The 18,845-nt window shown below is 42.9% G+C and overlaps 1 protein-coding gene across 1 annotated transcript in view; it reads left to right on the plus strand.

The window, feature by feature from the left end:
- The window catches only part of LOC142098674 (uromodulin-like), a 43,557-nt gene that overhangs the window by 15,702 nt on the left and 9,010 nt on the right, over window positions 1-18,845 (plus strand). Inside the window, exons 11-12 of the mRNA XM_075181500.1 lie at window positions 1,036-1,077; window positions 4,375-4,416. Coding sequence (XP_075037601.1) covers window positions 1,036-1,077; window positions 4,375-4,416 — 84 coding nt within the window. The remainder of the gene's footprint in view (window positions 1-1,035; window positions 1,078-4,374; window positions 4,417-18,845) is intronic.

Consider the following 18,845-nt stretch of genomic DNA (forward strand, 5'->3'; position numbering starts at 1 on the left):
CTGCTAGTGGACTATTGAAGATTGGAAGAAGGTCTGATGGACTGATGAATAATAAGATGAAATCTTCGGTTCATCATACAGTCGAATAGACACAATTATGGTTTCTCAGTCTGTGATACCAACTGTCAAACAAGCAGGAGAAAGGCTCATGGTCTGGGACTTTTTTTGCTGGATCCACATTCAGTGACTTGCACAGAGTGACTGGCGCCCTTTACCAAAATGGGTACCACAGCATTTTGCAACACCATGCAGATCTCTCTGGTCTACCCTCAATTGGTCAGGGGTTCATCCTACAGCAAGATAATGAACTGAAACTTACCTACAACCTATGGCAGATCTACCTTCGAAGAAAAAGACAATATGGTAGGCTTCAAATCAATGAATGAGGGTTACTCAACTGTCTTAAAGATCTTAGACCAGTGCAGCAATACCTAACATCCAGCATCTCTGAAGTTGTGCGAATGCGTAAGTCGGGTTGCTAACCTGTGCATGTACAAAGCAACTAAAAGCCCAGACTTGTTGTTTAAAAATGTTAAAATAAGTATTATAAAAAGAAACACAAACAACAGTATATAGAATATATAATAATTAAATATTTTTTCAACACTACTGCATTAAAAAAATACTTTATTCTAGCATTAGAGCATGAAAGCATTACAGAACTGATATTGTAGCATTACAAGTACTGGTTGAATGCTTTTTTAATTAGCTTCCCCATGTAAAGAGAAACTTATCGCAAATGGCAATCCCTTTGATGCATAGAATGATGTGATAAAGTGCTCTGGGTGTTTATGTCGGCAATAGGTTTCTTCGCCCTTTGGTAAAAAGAACACATACTGAGCTACAGTATCTGGGAAAGCCTAAGATATAACTCTGGAATAACTTTGGCTACATATGTAGATTATTGCTCCTAGCGTTTAAATCATCCAATGAAACAACTTATACAGGGTTTAGATTACATAATTAAATATTAAAATAATACTATTAAAATGGTCAACTATTTTATCATATTGTTGCTCTGTTTTGTTTCTACAGATACTATCATCACTACAGCTTCTACTCCAAAAGACAGTAAAGGTAAGAAAAATTTGACTATGTATTTTATATTTAAAGTAATAATTACAATGCAACATATAACAATAATTACAATACAGCTTTATATTACATAAAAAATGTTGTCACTTCCCATCTATTAAAACCTATTATCTCAGCAATGAATAGCCCTCTTTATTGTTTTACCTAGGCTTAAGCAATGCACCACCCCATTTTATAGGATCCCAGAACAAAGGTTCAGAGGGCACTATTTAAACCCCATTCCCTTCCAGTTCCATTGAGGAAGGTAGGGATCCACAACTGGGCTACAGGCTATCTTTGTCACTGCACCCCACAATGGAACCATGAGAAGCAGGTAGGCCATTAATTTTCACTGGCCACGCAGGCACCAGGTCAGCAGTCAAAAAAAACCACAACCATCCAGACATAGAGGGGTATTGTATTATCCCCAATCCAGCCTCAAATTGTGAGCACTGGGCCAATTTACTGTTTAGGCAATAATTTTAAGGTTACATTTACTGTACAATACCTAAATCTTGGTTTTATATATTGCAATGTACTGATATCAAAATCAGTACTCAGAAGCAAAATTGTCTATTTCATTTAATTAAAATAAACACTCCCAGCCAAATGTTTTACAAACCCCCATCTTTCAGTTTTTATTGAAATTTAAGTAATTCAAGACCAGTGAATAACCTGAAATGGTACAAAGGTACGTGATAAAGAGCTAGAGGTTACAAAAAAGAGTTTAGGTTACCAAAAACTAAAAATAATATACATTTCAAAGTTATATAAAATGGTCTTCTCAAGGAACAGCTGTTCTGCATAATGGAAGTACATTAAGCCTTCATAGTCGTAAACAATTCCTACAGGTGTCCCAACTTTTGTTGATTACTTGATTCCAAACCCCTGTCTGTATAAATGCAGTGTTGAAACAGCTTGTTATTACATCCTCTGAAGCATTATTTGGACAATATTGTACTGTGGGTAGTAATATATTGATATCAGAAAGACAAGAAAAAGGCAATTAACAAAGGAAGATGAACACACAATTATAACACTTAAAACCATAGGTCTATCCTTCAGAAAAATTGCAAAGGAAGCCAAGGTGTTGGCAAGAACAGTTTTCTACACGTCAAAAGGCATTTGGAAATGGGAAGAAACGCTGTCAGAAAAAGATCTGGCAGACCCAAAGCCACAGAATCAGAAGACAAGTTTTCTGAGAGTCAACAGCTTGTGTGATAGTGTTATGATTGTGAACTAAGGACACGGCAATAGCAGTGCAAAAACCAAGTGTCTTTATTTAGTCAAAATATGTGAAGATGGATTGAGTTCTTGGAATATGCAGATTTCAGGTAGCAGAATAAACAGGTATACTCCAATACACAAATATGAACATGTTTGATGAATGGCAGGAATAGTCCACAGAAGCAGCATGTTCCAAGCAATGACAAATACAATTTAAATGCAGGAACAAGTGTATTGAATATGAACAGGTGTGATGAATGGCATGAATAGTTCACAGAAGCAACAGGTTTCAAGCAATGACAAATACAGTTTAAATGCAGGAACAAGTATATTGAGTTACCCAATTGCCAGGAGGCACGAGGCTCCAGACTAAGAAGGCAGGGATCAGGATTCCAGATTGCCAGAGTCATAAGGCAGTCTAGGGATGCAAACAGACTAGCTAAGTCCAGTGACCAGGCAGAGGTCAAGGCAACAAGAGTTCAAGCAGAATCCATTTGCCAGGCAAAGGTCAGGGTCACAAGTAAACAATCATAGTCCAGTAATCAGGCAGAGGTCAAGGCCACAGGCAAACAAGCAGTGTCCGCTAATCAGTCAGAGGGTCACAACAGGAGATCAGACAGCAGCAAAGCAAAACTGGAACAGGGATAAACAGGAGACAAGCAGCCGCCAGGTATAAACGATGAACTGCACAGAGCACAGATTGAGGCAGGTATTTGAAGCTGTGAGACATGTGCAGTTCTAATCAGGTAAGGAGATTAACTCCTACAGGCATAGTGTAACGTTCAGGGGCAGAGCAGCAGCGCCTCTGGTGGATTTTAGGTACTGCTACCACATACAAAGTATAGGCACAGTTGTAGCAGATAGGTGGCTCACAGGACAACAGCTTCAACCGCATCTAAACAGTGGTTGAAGTAAGCAAGTCTCAGTTTCAACTGTGAAGACTTCCAGCTGCAGGTTTGACAGTTCGAGAAGCAGTAAGACAGCCAATGCTAAGTTGGCAAAATAAGAAAAATACATTTGCCTGGGCCATGAAGCACTGCTAGTGGACTATTGAAGATTGGAAGATGGTCTGATGGACTGATGAATCATAAGATGAAATCTTCGGTTCATCATACAGTCGAGTAGACAAAATTATGGTTTCTCAGTCTGTGATACCAACTGTCAAACAAGCAGGAGAAAGGCTCATGGTCTGGGACTTTTTTTTTGCTGGATCCACATTCAGCGACTTGCACGGAGTGACTGGCGCCCTTTACCAAAATGGGTACCACAGCATTTTGCAACGCCATGCAGATCTCTCTGTTCTACCCTTAATTGGTCAGGGGTTCATCCTACAGCAAGATAAAGAACTGAAACTTGCCTACAACCTATGGCAGATCTACCTTCGAAGAAAAAGACAATATGGTAGGCTTCAAATCAATGAATGAGGGTTACTCAACTGTCTTAAAGATCTTAGACCAGTGAAGCAATACCTAACATCCAGCATCTCTGAAGTTGTGCGAATGCGTAAGTCGGGTTGCTAACCTGTGCATGTACAATGCAACTAAAAGCCCAGACTTGTTGTTTAAAAATGTTAAAATAAGTATTATAAAAAGAAACACAAACAACAGTATATAGAATATATAATAATTAAATATTTTTTCAACACTACTGCATTAAAAAAATACTTTATTCTAGCATTAGAGCATGAAAGCATTACAGAACTGATATTGTAGCATTACAAGTACTGGTTGAATGCTTTTTTAATAAGCTTCCCCATGTAAAGAGAAACTTATCGCAGATGGCAATCCCTTTGATGCATAGAATGATGTGATAAAGTGCTCTGGGTGTTTATGTCGGCAATAGGTTTCTTCGCCCTTTGGTAAAAAGAACACATACTGAGCTACAGTATCTGGGAAAGCCTAAGATATAACTCTGGAATAACTTTGGCTACATATGTAGATTAATGCTCCTAGCGTTTAAATCATCCAATGAAAGAACTTATACAGGGTTTAGATTACATAATTAAATATTAAAATAATACTATTAAAATGGTCAACTATTTTATCATATTGTTGCTCTGTTTTGTTTCTACAGATACTATCATCACTACAGCTTCTACTCCAAAAGACAGTAAAGGTAAGAAAAATTTGACTATGTATTTTATATTTAAAGTAATAATTACAATGCAACATATAACAATAATTACAATACAGCTTTATATTACATAAAAATGTTGTCACTTCCCCTCTATTAAAACCTATTATCTCAGCAATGAATAGCCCTCTTTATTGTTTTACCTAGGCTTAAGCAATGCACCACCCCATTTTATAGGGTCCCAGAACAAAGGTTCAGAGGGCACTATTTAAACCCCATTCCCTGCCAGTTCCATGGAAAAAGGTAGGGATCCACAACTGGGCTACAGGCTATCTTTGTCACTGCACCCCACAATGGAACCATGAGAAGCAGGTAGGCCATTAATTTTCACTGGCCACGCAGGCACCAGGTCAGCAGTCAGAAAAAAACACAACCATCCAGACATAGAGGGGTATTGTATTATCCCCAATCCAGCCTCAAATCGTGAGCACTGGGCCAATTTACTGTTTAGGCAATAATTTTAAGGTTACATTTACTGTACAATACCTAAATCTTGGTTTTATATATTGCAATGTACTGATATCAAAATCAGTACTCAGAAGCGATAATGTCTATTTCATTTAATTAAAATAAACACTCCCAGCCAAATGTTTTACAAACCCCCATCTTTCAGTTTTTATTGAAATTTAAGTAATTCAAGACCAGTGAATAACCTGAAGTGGTATGTACAGCGCTGCGGAATCAGTGGCGCTATATAAATAAATGATGATGATGATGATGAAGTGGTACAAAGGTAAGTGATAAAGAGCTAGAGGTTACAAAAAAAAGTTTAGGTTACTAAAAACTAAAAATACTATACATTTAAAAGTTATATAAAATGGTTTTCTCAAGGAACAGCTGTTCTGCATAATGGAAGTACATTAAGCCTTCATAGTTGTAAACAATTCCTACAGGTGTCCCAACTTTTGTTGATTACTTGATTACAAACCCCTGTCTTTATAAATGCAGTGTTGAAACAGCTTGTTATTACATCCTCTGAAGCATTATTTGGACAATATTGTACTGTGGGTAGTAGTATATTGCTATCAGAAAGACAAGAAAAAGGCAATTAACAAAGGAAGATGAACACACAATTATAACACTTAAAACCATAGGTCTATCCTTTAGAAAAATTGCAAAGGAAGCCAAGGTGTTGGCAAGAACAGTTTTCTACACCGTCAAAAGGCATTTGAAAATGGGAAGAAACGCGGTCAGAAAAAGATCTGGCAGACCCAAAGCCACAGAATCAGAAGACAAGTTTTCTGAGAGTCAACAGCTTGTGTGATATTATTATTATTATTAATATTTATTTATAAGGCGCTACAAGGCATCCGCAGCGCCGTACAGAGACAAACAAAATCACAATACAATGGGAGACAGCACAGTACAGTAAACACAGCAACTCAGTACGCTCAATGCACAGCTAGAGAGGGCGGGGAAGGGGGAGGGAGGATCCGAAAATGACAGGGCCCAAGAAGGGGGGCGTGGAAGACAGGGAGACCCCCAGGGGGAGGAGGGAGCGAAAGTGGATGTGGGGTGGAGGACCTTTGAGAAGGAGGGCTAAGTAGCTGGAGAGCAGAGTTAGAAGTGGTGGAAACAGGAGGAGAGATGGCCCTGCTCAGAGGAGCGTACAATCTAAGGGGAGGGGTGGACAGACAGAGAGACGCAGGGGAGAGAGGGAGAGTAGGGGGACAGAGGCAGAAGATAAGGTAGGAAGTTAAGTGGGAGACAGAAAGGCTTTAAGAAAAAGGTGGGTTTTTAGGGCCCGTTTGAAGCTGGATAGATTAGGGGAAGTTCTGATGGAGGGAGGGAGCTTGTTCCAGTGGAGGGGGGCAGCGCGGGCGAAGTCTTGGATACGCGCGTGGGAGGAGGTTATAAGGGGGGAAGAGAGGCGACGGTCAGAGGCAGAACGGAGAGGGCGGGATGGAGCATGAATAGAGAGGAGGGTGGAGATGTAGGGCGCAGTGGAGTTGGCGAGGGCCTTGTAGGTGAGTGTGAGGAGCTTAAAGAGGATTCTGAAGGGGAATGGGAGCCAGTGAAGGGCTAGGTAGAGGGGGGAGACAAAAGAGGAGCGGCGAGAGAGGAAAATAAGCCTAGCTGCAGCGTTAAGGACGGATCGAAGGGGATCGAGATGAGAGTGGGGGAGGCCAGTGAGGAGGAGGTTGCAGTAGTCCAGGCGGGAGATGATCAGAGAGTGGATAAGGCATTTGGTGGCATCTTGGGAGAGGAAGGGCCGGATGCGAGCGATGTTGCGCAGCTGGAAGCGGCAGGATTTAGCAAGAGAGAGGATGTGGGGGCCAAAGGAGAGAGAGGAGTCGAGGATGACACCAAGGCAGCGAAGTTGGGGGACAAGGGAGATAGAGGTGTTGTCGACAGTGATGGAGAGGTCAGAAGGGGATGGGGTATGAGAGGGAGGAAAAACTATGAGCTCAGTTTTGGCAAGGTTAAGTTTGAGGAATCGAGAGGACATCCAGGAGGAGATGGCAGAGAGGCAGGCGGACACCCTAGAGAGGAGGGAGGGAGAGAGATCAGGAGAGGAGAGGTATAGTTGAGTGTCGTCAGCGTAAAGGTGGTAGCTGAAGCCGAAGGAGCTGATGAGTTCACCCAGGGAGGAGGTGTATAGAGAGAAGAGTAAGGGTCCCAGAACAGAGCCCTGAGGGACCCCGACTGGAAGGGTGGATGGGGGGGAGAGAGACCCAGAGGTGGTGACAGAGAAGGAACGGTGAGTAAGGTAAGAGGTGAACCAGGACAGGACTGGGCCGGAGAGGCCGAAAGACTGGAGGGTGTGAAGGAGGAGGGGGTGGTCAACGGTGTCAAAGGCTGCAGAGAGGTCAAGGAGGATGAGAAGGGAGAAGTGGCCCCTGGCTTTTGCAGAGAGGAGGTCATTGGTGACTTTAGCCAGGGCAGTTTCAGTGGAGTGGAGGGGGCGGAAACCAGACTGGAGAGGATCAAGGAGGGAGTATTCAGAAAGGTAGGAGGTGAGTTGGCTGCAGACGAGCCTCTCAAGAATTTTGGAGGCAAATGGGAGAAGAGATATGGGGCGATAGTTCGAGAGAGAAGTGGAGTCGAGATTAGGTTTCTTAAGAATGGGGGATACGAGAGCATGTTTGAAGGAGGAGGGGAAGATGCCAGTGGAGAGGGAGAGATTAAAGAGGTGAGCGAGGTGGGAGCAGGTGGTGGGGGAAAGGGAGCGAAGAAGGTGGGAGGGGATGGGATCCAGGGGGCAGGTAGTGGGGGGGGATGATAAAATGAGAGAGTGGACTTCCTCGCCGGTGGTGGGACGGAAGGAGTGGAGGGGAAGGTGGTTGGGGGGGGAGGACAGAAGAGTGGGAGGGGTGGAAGAGAGAGTGGAGGAGGAGATTTCAAGTCGGATGGCCTCGATTTTAGAGGAGAAGAAGGAGGCGAAATCAGAGGCAGTCAGGGAGGAGGGGGTGGGGGGAGGGGAGGGGGCCAGGAGAGTGCTAAAGGTGGCAAAGAGGCGGCGGGGGTTAGAGGACTGGGAAGAGATGAGGGATTTAAAGAAAGATTGTTTAGCGAGTGAGAGGGCAGAGCTGTAGGATGAATAGTGTTATGATTGTGAACTCAGGACACGGCAATAGCAGTGCAAAAACCAAGTGTCTTTATTTAGTCAAAATATGTGAAGATGGATTGAGTTCTTGGAATATGCAGATTTCAGGTAGCAGAATAAACAGGTATACTCCAATACACAAATATGAACATGTTTGATGAATGGCAGGAATAGTCCACAGAAGCAACATGTTCCAAGCAATGACAAATACAATTTAAATGCAGGAACAAGTGTATTGAATATGAACAGGTGTGATGAATGGCATGAATAGTTCACAGAAGCAACAGGTTTCAAGCAATGACAAATACAGTTTAAATGCAGGAACAAGTATATTGAGTTACCCAATTGCCAGGAGGCACGAGGCTCCAGACTAAGAAGGCAGGGATCAGGATTCCAGATTGCCAGAGTCATAAGGCAGTCTAGGGATGCAAACAGACTAGCTAAGTCCAGTGACCAGGCAGAGGTCAAGGCAACAAGAGTTCAAGCAGAATCCATTTGCCAGGCAAAGGTCAGGATCACAAGTAAACAATCATAGTCCAGTAATCAGGCAAAGGTCAAGGCCACAGGCAAACAAGCAGTGTCCGCTAATCAGTCAGAGGGTCACAACAGGAGATCAGACAGCAGCAAAGCAAAACTGGAACAGGGATAAACAGGAGACAAGCAGCCGCCAGGTATAAACGATGAACTGCACAGAGCACAGATTGAGGCAGGTATTTGAAGCTGTGAGACATGTGCAGTTCTAATCAGGTAAGGAGATTAACCTTTACAGGCATGGTGTAAAGTTCAGGGACAGAACAGCAGCGCCTCTGGTGGATTTAAAGTACTGCTACCACATACAAATTATAGGCACAGTTGTAGCAGATAGGTGGCTCACAGGACAACAGCTTCAACCGCATCTAAACAGTGGTTGAAGTAAGCAAGTCTCAGTTTCAACTGTGAAGACTTCCAGCTGCAGGTTTGACAGTTCGAGAAGCAGTAAGACAGCCAATGCTAAGATGGCAAAATAAGAAAAATACATTTGCCTGGGCCATGAAGCACTGCTAGTGGACTATTGAAGATTGGAAGAAGGTCTGATGGACTGATGAATCATAAAATGAAATCTTCGGTTCATCATGCAGTCGAGTAGACAAAATTATGGTTTCTCAGTCTGTGATACCAACTGTCAAACAAACAGGAGAAAGGCTCATGGTCTGGGACTTTTTTTTGCTGGGTCCACATTCAGCGACTTGCACGGAGTGACTGGCGCCCTTTACCAAAATGGGTACCACAGCATTTTGCAACGCCATGCAGATCTCTCTGGTCTACCCTTAATTGGTCAGGGGTTCATCCTACAGCAAGATAAAGAACTGAAACTTACCTACAACCTATGGCAGATCTACCTTCGAAGAAAAAGACAATATGGTAGGCTTCAAATCAATGAATGAGGGTTACTCAACTGTCTTAAAGATCTTAGACCAGTGAAGCAATACCTAACATCCAGCATCTCTGAAGTTGTGCGAATGCGTAAGTCGGGTTGCTAACCTGTGCATGTACAATGCAACTAAAAGTCCAGACTTGTTGTTTAAAAATGTTAAAATAAGTATTATAAAAAGAAACACAAACAACAGTATATAGAATATATAATAATTAAATATTTTTTCAACACTACTGCATTAAAAAAAATACTTTATTCTAGCATTAGAGCATAAAAGCATTACAGAACTGATATTGTAGCATTACAAGTACTGGTTGAATGCTTTTTTAATAAGCTTCCCCATGTAAAGAGATACTTATCGCAGGTGGCAATCCCTTTGATGCATAGAATGATGTGATAAAGTGCTCTGGGTGTTTATGTCGGCAATAGGTTTCTTCACCCATTGGTAAAAAGAACACATACTGAGCTACAGTATCTGGGAAAGCCTAAGATATAACTCTGGAATAACTTTGGCTACATATGTAGATTAATGCTCCTAGCGTTTAAATCATCCAATGAAACAACTTATACAGGGTTAAGATTACATAATTAAATATTAAAATAATACTATTAAAATGGTCAACTATTTTATCATATTGTTGCTCTGTTTTGTTTCTACAGATACTATCATCACTACAGCTTCTACTCCAAAATACAGTAAAGGTAAGAAAAATTTGACTATGTATTTTATATTTAAAGTAATAATTACAATGCAACATATAACAATAATTACAATACAGCTTTATATTACATAAAAATGTTGTCACTTCCCCTCTATTAAAACGTATTATCTCAGCAATGAATAGCCCTCTTTATTGTTTTACCTAGGCTTAAGCAATGCACCACCCCATTTTATAGGGTCCCAGAACAAAGGTTCAGAGGGCACTATTTAAACTAGGGATGTGCACCGGCGACTTTTGAGGTCTCGTGTTTTGTGTTTTGGATCTTGATTTTCGTTATTTTTGAGGTTCGGATTTGTCTCGCAAAACACTTGACGAAAGGTCTCGGTTCGGATTTAAGGTATTGGATTCGGATTTTTTTTGAAAAAAACATAAAAAGTTTAAAAATCAAGTTTTTGGGCTTATTTTCACTCCTAGGCTATTATTAACCTCAATAACATTCAATAACAAGCATTTCCACTAATTTACAGTGTATTCTGAACACCTCACAATATAGTTATTAGTCCAAAACGTTGCAAAAAGGTATCTTTCTGGACTGCGTAGAGGAGTGGGTCACCACAATATATCTTAAAAACCCTGAACTTTTATGATTCGCACCAATAATTGTACCTGGACTGCGTAGAGGAGTGGGTCACCACAATTTCTTAAAAACCCTGAACTTTTATGATTCGCACCAATAATTGTACCTGGACTGCGTAGAGGAGTGGGTCACCACAATATCTTAAAAACCCTGAACTTTTATGATTCGCACCAATAATTGTACCTGGACTGCGTAGAGGAGTGGGTCACCACAATATCTTAAAAACCCTGAACTTTTATGATTCGCACCAATAATTGTACCTGGACTGCGTAGAGGAGTGGGTCACCACAATATCTTAAAAACCCTGAACTTTTATGATTCGCACCAATAATTGTACCTGGACTGCGTAGAGGAGTGGGTCACCACAATATATTAAAAACCCTGAACTTTTATGAATCGCACCAATAAATGTACCTGGACTGCGTAGAGGAGTGGGTCACCACAATATATATAATAAGAAAACCATCAACTTGTTTGATTCGCACCAATAAATGTACCTGGACTGCGTAGAGGAGTGGGTCACCACAATATATATAATAAGAAAACCATCAACTTGTTTGATTCGCACCAATAAATGTACCTGGACTGCGTAGAGGAGTGGGTCACCACAATATATATAATAAGAAAACCATCAACTTGTTTGATTCGCACCAATAAATGTACCTGGACTGCGTAGAGGAGTGGGTCACCACAAGATATATTAAAAACCCTGAACTTTTATGATTCGCACCAATAAATGTACCTGGACTGCGTAGAGGAGTGGGTCACCACAATATATTAAAAACCCTGAACTTTTATGAATCGCACCAATAAATGTACCTGGACTGCCTAGAGGAGTGGGCACTGGGCACCACAATAAAATATATAAAAAACCTTCAACAGGTCTGCATTACACTACACATACGGCTGCTCCTCCATCCTCTCCATCATATACATGTTGGAGTTTTAGCGTGTGACAACCTCTTGTTTTTGATAATGTCAGTGCATTTTGAATATTTTTCAATTTGCCCCACACCACTGAATGTACTTTATCTATGATACGCATCTATCTATCTTGACTGCGTAGTGTGGTGGCCCCGGTACACAATTTGGTACCGAGGCCACAATATAATTAAAAAACCCTCCACGTGTCAGAATTCCACCAAACAAGTATCTGGACTGCGTAGTGGGGTGGCCCCGGTACCCAATTTGATACCGGGGCCACAATAAAATAAATACACCCTCCACGTGTCAGAATTCCACCAAACAAGTATCTGGACTGCGTAGTGGGGTGGCCCCGGTACCCAATTTGATACCGGGGCCACAATAAAATAAATACACCCTCCACGTGTCAGAATTCCACCAAACAAGTATCTGGACTGCGTAGTGGGGTGGCCCCGGTACCCAATTTGATACCGGGGCCACAATAAAATAAATACACCCTCCACGTGTCAGAATTCCACCAAACAAGTATCTGGACTGCGTAGTGGGGTGGCCCCGGTACCCAACTTGATACCGGGGCCACAATACCTCCTCCAAACATGCTACAGACAATTCGTCATTGAGATCCCATCAAGTATGTTAAAGACAGACAGGGTCCAAGTGTTATTAGTTGACTTTGTAAAGAAAAAAACTGTCCCTGTTGCACATAGTCGTGCAATGAAGACTTACTTTTTCATTTAAAGGCACGATCTTTCAAGTGTAGTGTTTGTAAGTCTAAGTCATATTATACTTTTGGTAAAATTGGTTTTTTTTGTTCCTCTTTATGTTAATTAATTAGTAATAGAATTAAAGTAGGAAATAGAATTAAATAGAATTAAAGTAGGAAATAGAGTGGTATAGAGTTGTAGTGTGGTATAGATAGAGTGGTCCACACAATATAATAATAAAACCCTCAACTGGTCTGAATTCCACCAAACAAGTATCTTGACTGCGTAGTGTGGTGGCCCCGGTACACAATTTGGTACCGAGGCCACAATATAATTAAAAAACCCTCCACGTGTCGGAATTCCACCAAACAAGTATCTGGACTGCATAGTGGGGTGGCCCCAGTACCCAATTTGATACCGGGGCCACAATACCTCCTCAAAACATGCTCCAGACAATTCGTCATTGACAGACCCCAGACAGACAGGGTCGTAGTGTTATTGTTTGACTTTGTAAACCCAAAAAAATGTCCCTGTTGCACTTGCACATAGTCGTGCAATGAAGACTGACTTTTTCATTTAAAGGCACGATCTTTAAAGTGTCAGAAAGAGAGAGAAGACACAGGAGAGGAGAGTTGTAGCTGGGGACCTGGGGTGGAAGCTCCCAGGCTCCCCCAGCATTGCCTGGAAGTCTGAGCGTGGTGACTGAGCCAGGGCAAGGAATGTGTGCCCTGGATGAGGGGGAGAACTCCATGCCACTATAGTGAACCCAAGAGAGAGGGGGACACTGCACATGGAAGAGGCCCTGGAGTGAGGGCTGCTACAAGAGGCATGGTAGCTGTAGTGTCAGATCCTGAGGCTGAGAGTACACAGAGTGACGTGTCAGAGCACAGGAGACATTATCCCCGCAGAGGAGGGATGAGCTGCAGTTGAGAGGTCTGTTGTTGAAATAGGACATGCACACTTTAACAAACCAATCATTTCAGCGACAGGGCCTACCAAACAACTTTGACTGAAATGATTGGTTTGTTTGGGCCCCCACACCAAAAAAGCTATTCATCTCTCCCTGTACAGACTAAACAGGCTCTACTGAGGCAAGATGTCGTCCTCATCCTCAACCTCTGATTCCTCTCCCCCTACAGTGTGTACTTCCTCCTCATCACACATTATCAATTCGTCCCCGCTGGACTCCACAACCACAGGTCCCTCTGTAGTATCTGGAGGGCAGTGCTGTACTTCATTGAGGAATTGATTATTCATTTTTATAAACATCATTTTTTCAACGTTGTGAGGAAGCAACCTCCTTCGCCGCTCACTGACCAGGTTCCCCGCTGCACTAAAAACTCTTTCCGAGTACACACTGGAGGGGGGACAACTCAGGTAAAATAGAGCCAGTTTGTACAGGGGCTTCCAAACTGCCTTTTTTTCCTGCCAGTAACAATATGGACTGTCTGACATGTCTACTTGGATGGTGTCAGCAAAGTAATCATCCACAATTTTTTCTATTGTCACAGCATCCAATGCAGCGAGAGTAGACATGTCTGCAATGGTTGGCAGGTCCTTCAGTCCGGACCAGATGTTATCAGCATCCCCGCCAGTGCCTCTTTTGGGAAAACTGAGCTTTTTCCTCGCAGCCATAGATGTGGAAGAAAATGAGGGTGGAGCTGTTGGCATGTCACGGTCCTCTTCAGAGGACAATCTCCTGACCAGCAGGTCTTTGCACCGCTGTAGATTTGTGTCCGCCGGAAACAGAGACACAACATACGCTTTAAACCGAGGATCGAGCACGGTGGCCAGAATGTATTCCTCTGACTTTAAAAGAGTGACCACCCTCGGATCCTGGCAAAGCGTACGAAGGGCTACATCCACAAGAGCTACATGCTTGCTGTAATCGCAATGGCTTACCAGCTCCTCCCTCACTTTCTCCAGCTGCTTCTGCAACAGCCTGATCAGGGGAATGACCTGACTCAAGCTGGCAGTGTCGGAACTGACTTCTCGTGTGGCAAGTTCAAATGGCTGCAGAACCTTGCACAACACGGAAATCAGTCTCCACTGCGCTTGACTCAGGCGCATCCCCACTCCTTTGCCTATGTCGTAGGTGGCTGTGTAGGCCTGAATGGCCTTTTGCTGCTCCTCCATCCTCTGCAGCATATAGAGGGTGGAGTTCCAGCGCGTCACAACCTCTTGTTTGAGGTGATGGCAGGGCAGGTTCAAGCTTTTTTGATGTGCCTCTAGTCTGCGGTAGGCACTGGCTGAATGCCGAAAGTGTCCAGCAATTTTGCGGGCCACCGCAAGCATCTCCTGCACACCCCTGTCACTCTTGAGGTAATGCTGCACCACCAAATTAATGGTGTGGGCAAAACATGGGACGTGCTGGAAATTGCCCATATTTAATGCCCGCACAATGTTACTGGCATTGTCTGACACCACAAATCCCCATGAGAGTCTAAGTGGGGTAAGCCACTGGGAGATAATTTCCCTCATTTTCTCTAATATGTTGTCAGCGTTGTGCCTCTTATTAAAGCCTGTAATGCACAATGTTGCCTGCCTTTGCATGAGCAGCCATTTTGTAGATGCTGCTACTGATGCAGCTGTTGCTGTTGCTGCGGAAGGGGATGCATCTACCCAGTGGGCTGTCACAGTCATATAGTCCTTCGTTTGCCCAGAACCACTTGTCCACATGTCCGTGGTTAAGTGGACAGTGGGTACAACCGCATTTTTAAGAGCACTGAGGACACTTGATCGTACTTCTCTGTACATTTTTGGTATCGCCTGCCTAGTGAAGTGGAATCTCGAGGGGATTTGGTACCGGGGACACAATACCTCCATCAACCCTCTAAATCCCACTCCACTGATGGCGGACACCGGGCGCACGTCTAACACCAACATTGCAGTTACAGCCGCAGTTATACGCTTTGCAATAGGGTGACTACTATCGTATTTGGTGGTCATGGCAAACGACTGTTGGACGGTCAATTGTTTGGTGAAAGACTTAGCGGTCTTACGACTTCCCCTCTGGGAAGATGACCGACTAACAGCAGCAACAGCAGCAGTGGCAGTAGTAGGCGTACCGCTGCAGGATTCCTCGGATGAATCCCGTATTGAGGAGGACTCAGTCTGGCTGGTGACTTGGGCTGCAGGACTGAATCTGATGGAGATTGTGGAGGAAGTTGACGAGGAGGGTGTTGCTGGTGTGTATCCAACTGGACCACGGGATTTAGGTGTCCCTGTACCGATGAGGGTCCTAGCCCCAGTTCCTGAACTAACCACTGAACTATGAAGGTTATTCAGGTGACGTATAAGGGAGGATGTTCCTAGGTGGGCAAGATCCTTACCCCTGCTTATTTGAGCTTTACATAAGCTACATATTGCCATACATTGGTTGTCTGGATTTGGATAAAAATAACTCCAGACCGAAGAGGTGCATTTTTTGGTCTTCTGACCAGGCATGACGATGGGCTTTTTCATCCCATGGACATCAGCTGTTTCCCCCCCTGGTGCCTCATTTACAATAACCACATCACCATCCTCATCATCAAGTTCCTCCACAGCGCCAGCTACATCATCAATAGCCTCCTCCCGAGCCACCTCTTCCCGTACAGTGATGGGAAGGTCAGGCTTGACAACCACCAACACCCTTGGACTCGCCTTGGGGATTTGTGATAATTTCTCTTTAGAAGGCAGAGTTGTTTGCTGTTTTGTTGCTGACAGCATAACTCTCTTCAATTTTTTGTAGGGGGGGGGAGGAGGAGGAGGGCTAAGATCCGTGGGTGAAGCTGAACCACTAGTCATGAACACGGGCCAGGGCCTAAGCCGTTCCTTGCCACTCCGTGTCGTAAATGGCATATTGGCAACTTTACGTTTCTCCTCAGATGATTTTAAGTTTCTCTTTTTGCTACTTTTTCTTAACTTGGGCTTTTTGGATTTTACATGCCCGGTACTACGAGATTGGGCATCGGGCTTGGAAGACGACGTTGATGGCATTTCATCGTCTATGTCATGACTAGTGGCAGCAGCTTCAGCATTAGGAGGAAGTGGGTCTTGATCTTTCCCTACTTTATCCTCCAAATTTTTGGTCTCCATTATATGTAGCACAAGATACTGCAGAATGTGTGAACTTGGTAATATTGCAGTACCAATGGACTTATACTGCTGGATTGGTTTTGCAAATTTGGTTATAATTATTATATATATTTTTTTATTTTTATTTTTATTTTTTTTTTACTTTTTTTTTATTTTTAAAAAACTTGGGAATAGTGGGGAAATAACTATGCCCTTAGAAGCACAGAGCACAGGACACAGCACCACTGGACTGAACAGGACACGGCACAGGACCCAGCAGCACTACGGAACTCAGCAGGACAGAGCACAGGACACAGCACCACTGGACTGATACTGCAGAATGTGTGAACTTGGTAATATTGCAGTACCAATGGACTTATAATGCTGGATTGGTTTTGCAAATTTGGTTATAATTATTATATATTTTTTTTTTTTTAAATTTTTTATTATTTTTTACTTTTTTTTTATTTTTTAAAAACTTGGGAATAATGGGGAAATAACTATGCCCTTAGAAGCACAGAGCACAGGACACAGCACCACTGGACTGAACAGGACACGGCACAGGACCCAGCAGCACTACGGAACTCAGCAGGACAGAGCACAGGACACAGCACCACTGGACTGATACTGCAGAATGTGTAAACTTTGTAATATTGCAGTACCACTGGACTTTTACTGCTGAATGTGTGAACTTGGTAATATTGCAGTACCAATGGGCTTATACTGCAGGATTGGTTGTGAAAATTTTGTGGTAATTAAAAAATATTAAAGTAGTTTTTGGTATTTTTTAAAAAAACTTTTTTTTATTTTTTTAAACACAGGGGAATATTGGGGAAATAACTATGCCCTTAGAAGCACAGAGCACAGGACACAGCACCACTGGACTGAACAGGACACAGCACAGGACCCAGCAGCACCACTGACCTCAGAAGGACAGAGCACAGCACACAGCACCACTGGACTGATACTGCAGAACACAGCACAGCACAGCACATCACAGCACAGCACAGCACAGCACAGCACAGCACAGCACAGCACTAAACAGCACAGCACAGCACAGAACTAAACAGCACAGAACTAAACAGCACAGAGGACCACCTAACACACCCTCCCTCTACCCTGATCAATGCCCGAGTGAAGATGGCGGCGACTAGCGGGGAATTTATAGGATCCGAGTATCGCGAGATCCGACAACGGGATTATGAGTCAGAGCCTCAGTTTCACTTTTGAATTTGGCGCCAATACCCGGATCTGTCTCGGATCCGACTCGGATCCGCAACGTTCGGGTGGGCTCGGATTTCAGAAATCCGAGCGCGCTCATCCCTAATTTAAACCCCATTCCCTGCCATTTTCATGGAAAAAGGTAGGGATCCACAACTGGGCTACAGGCTATCTTTGTCACTGCACCCCACAATGGAACCATGAGAAGCAGGTAGGCCATTAATTTTCACTGGCCACGCAGGCACCAGGTCAGCAGTCAGAAAAAAACACAACCATCCAGACATAGAGGGGTATTGTATTATCCCCAATCCAGCCTCAAATCGTGAGCACTGGGCCAATTTACTGTTTAGGCAATAATTTTAAGGTTACATTTACTGTACAATACCTAAATCTTGGTTTTATATATTGCAATGTACTGATATCAAAATCAGTACTCAGAAGCAATAATGTCTATTTCATTTAATTAAAATAAACACTCCCAGCCAAATGTTTTACAAACCCCCATCTTTCAGTTTTTATTGAAATTTAAGTAATTCAAGACCAGTGAATAACCTGAAGTGGTACAAAGGTAAGTGATAAAGAGCTAGAGGTTACAAAAAAAAGTTTAGGTTACCAAAAACTAAAAATACTATACATTTCAAAGTTATATAAAATGGTCTTCTCAAGGAACAGCTGTTCTGCATAATGGAAGTACATTAAGCCTTCATAGTTGTAAACAATTCCTACAGGTGTCCCAACTTTTGTTGATTACTTGATTCCAAACCCCTGTCTGTATAAATGCAGTGTTGAAACAGCTTCTTATTACACCCTCTGAAGCATTATTTGGACAATATTGTACTGTGGGTAGTAGTATATTGCTATCAGAAAGACAAAAAAAAGGCAATTAACAAAGGAAGATGAACACATAATTATAACACTTAAAACCATAGGTCTATCCTTTAGAAAAATTGCAAAGGAAGCCAAGGTGTTGGCAAGAACAGTTTTCTACACCGTCAAAAGGCATTTGAAAATGGGAAGAAACGCGGTCAGAAAAAGATCTGGCAGACCCAAAGCCACAGAATCAGAAGACAAGTTTTCTGAGAGTCAACAGCTTGTGTGATAGTGTTATGATTGTGAACTCAGGACACGGCAATAGCAGTGCAAAAACCAAGTGTCTTTATTTAGTCAAAATATGTGAAGATGGATTGAGTTCTTGGAATATGCAGATTTCAGGTAGCAGAATAAACAGGTATACTCCAATACA

Source organism: Mixophyes fleayi, chromosome 7 (assembly GCF_038048845.1).
Source record: "Mixophyes fleayi isolate aMixFle1 chromosome 7, aMixFle1.hap1, whole genome shotgun sequence".
NCBI classification, from domain to species: Eukaryota; Metazoa; Chordata; class Amphibia; order Anura; family Limnodynastidae; genus Mixophyes; species Mixophyes fleayi.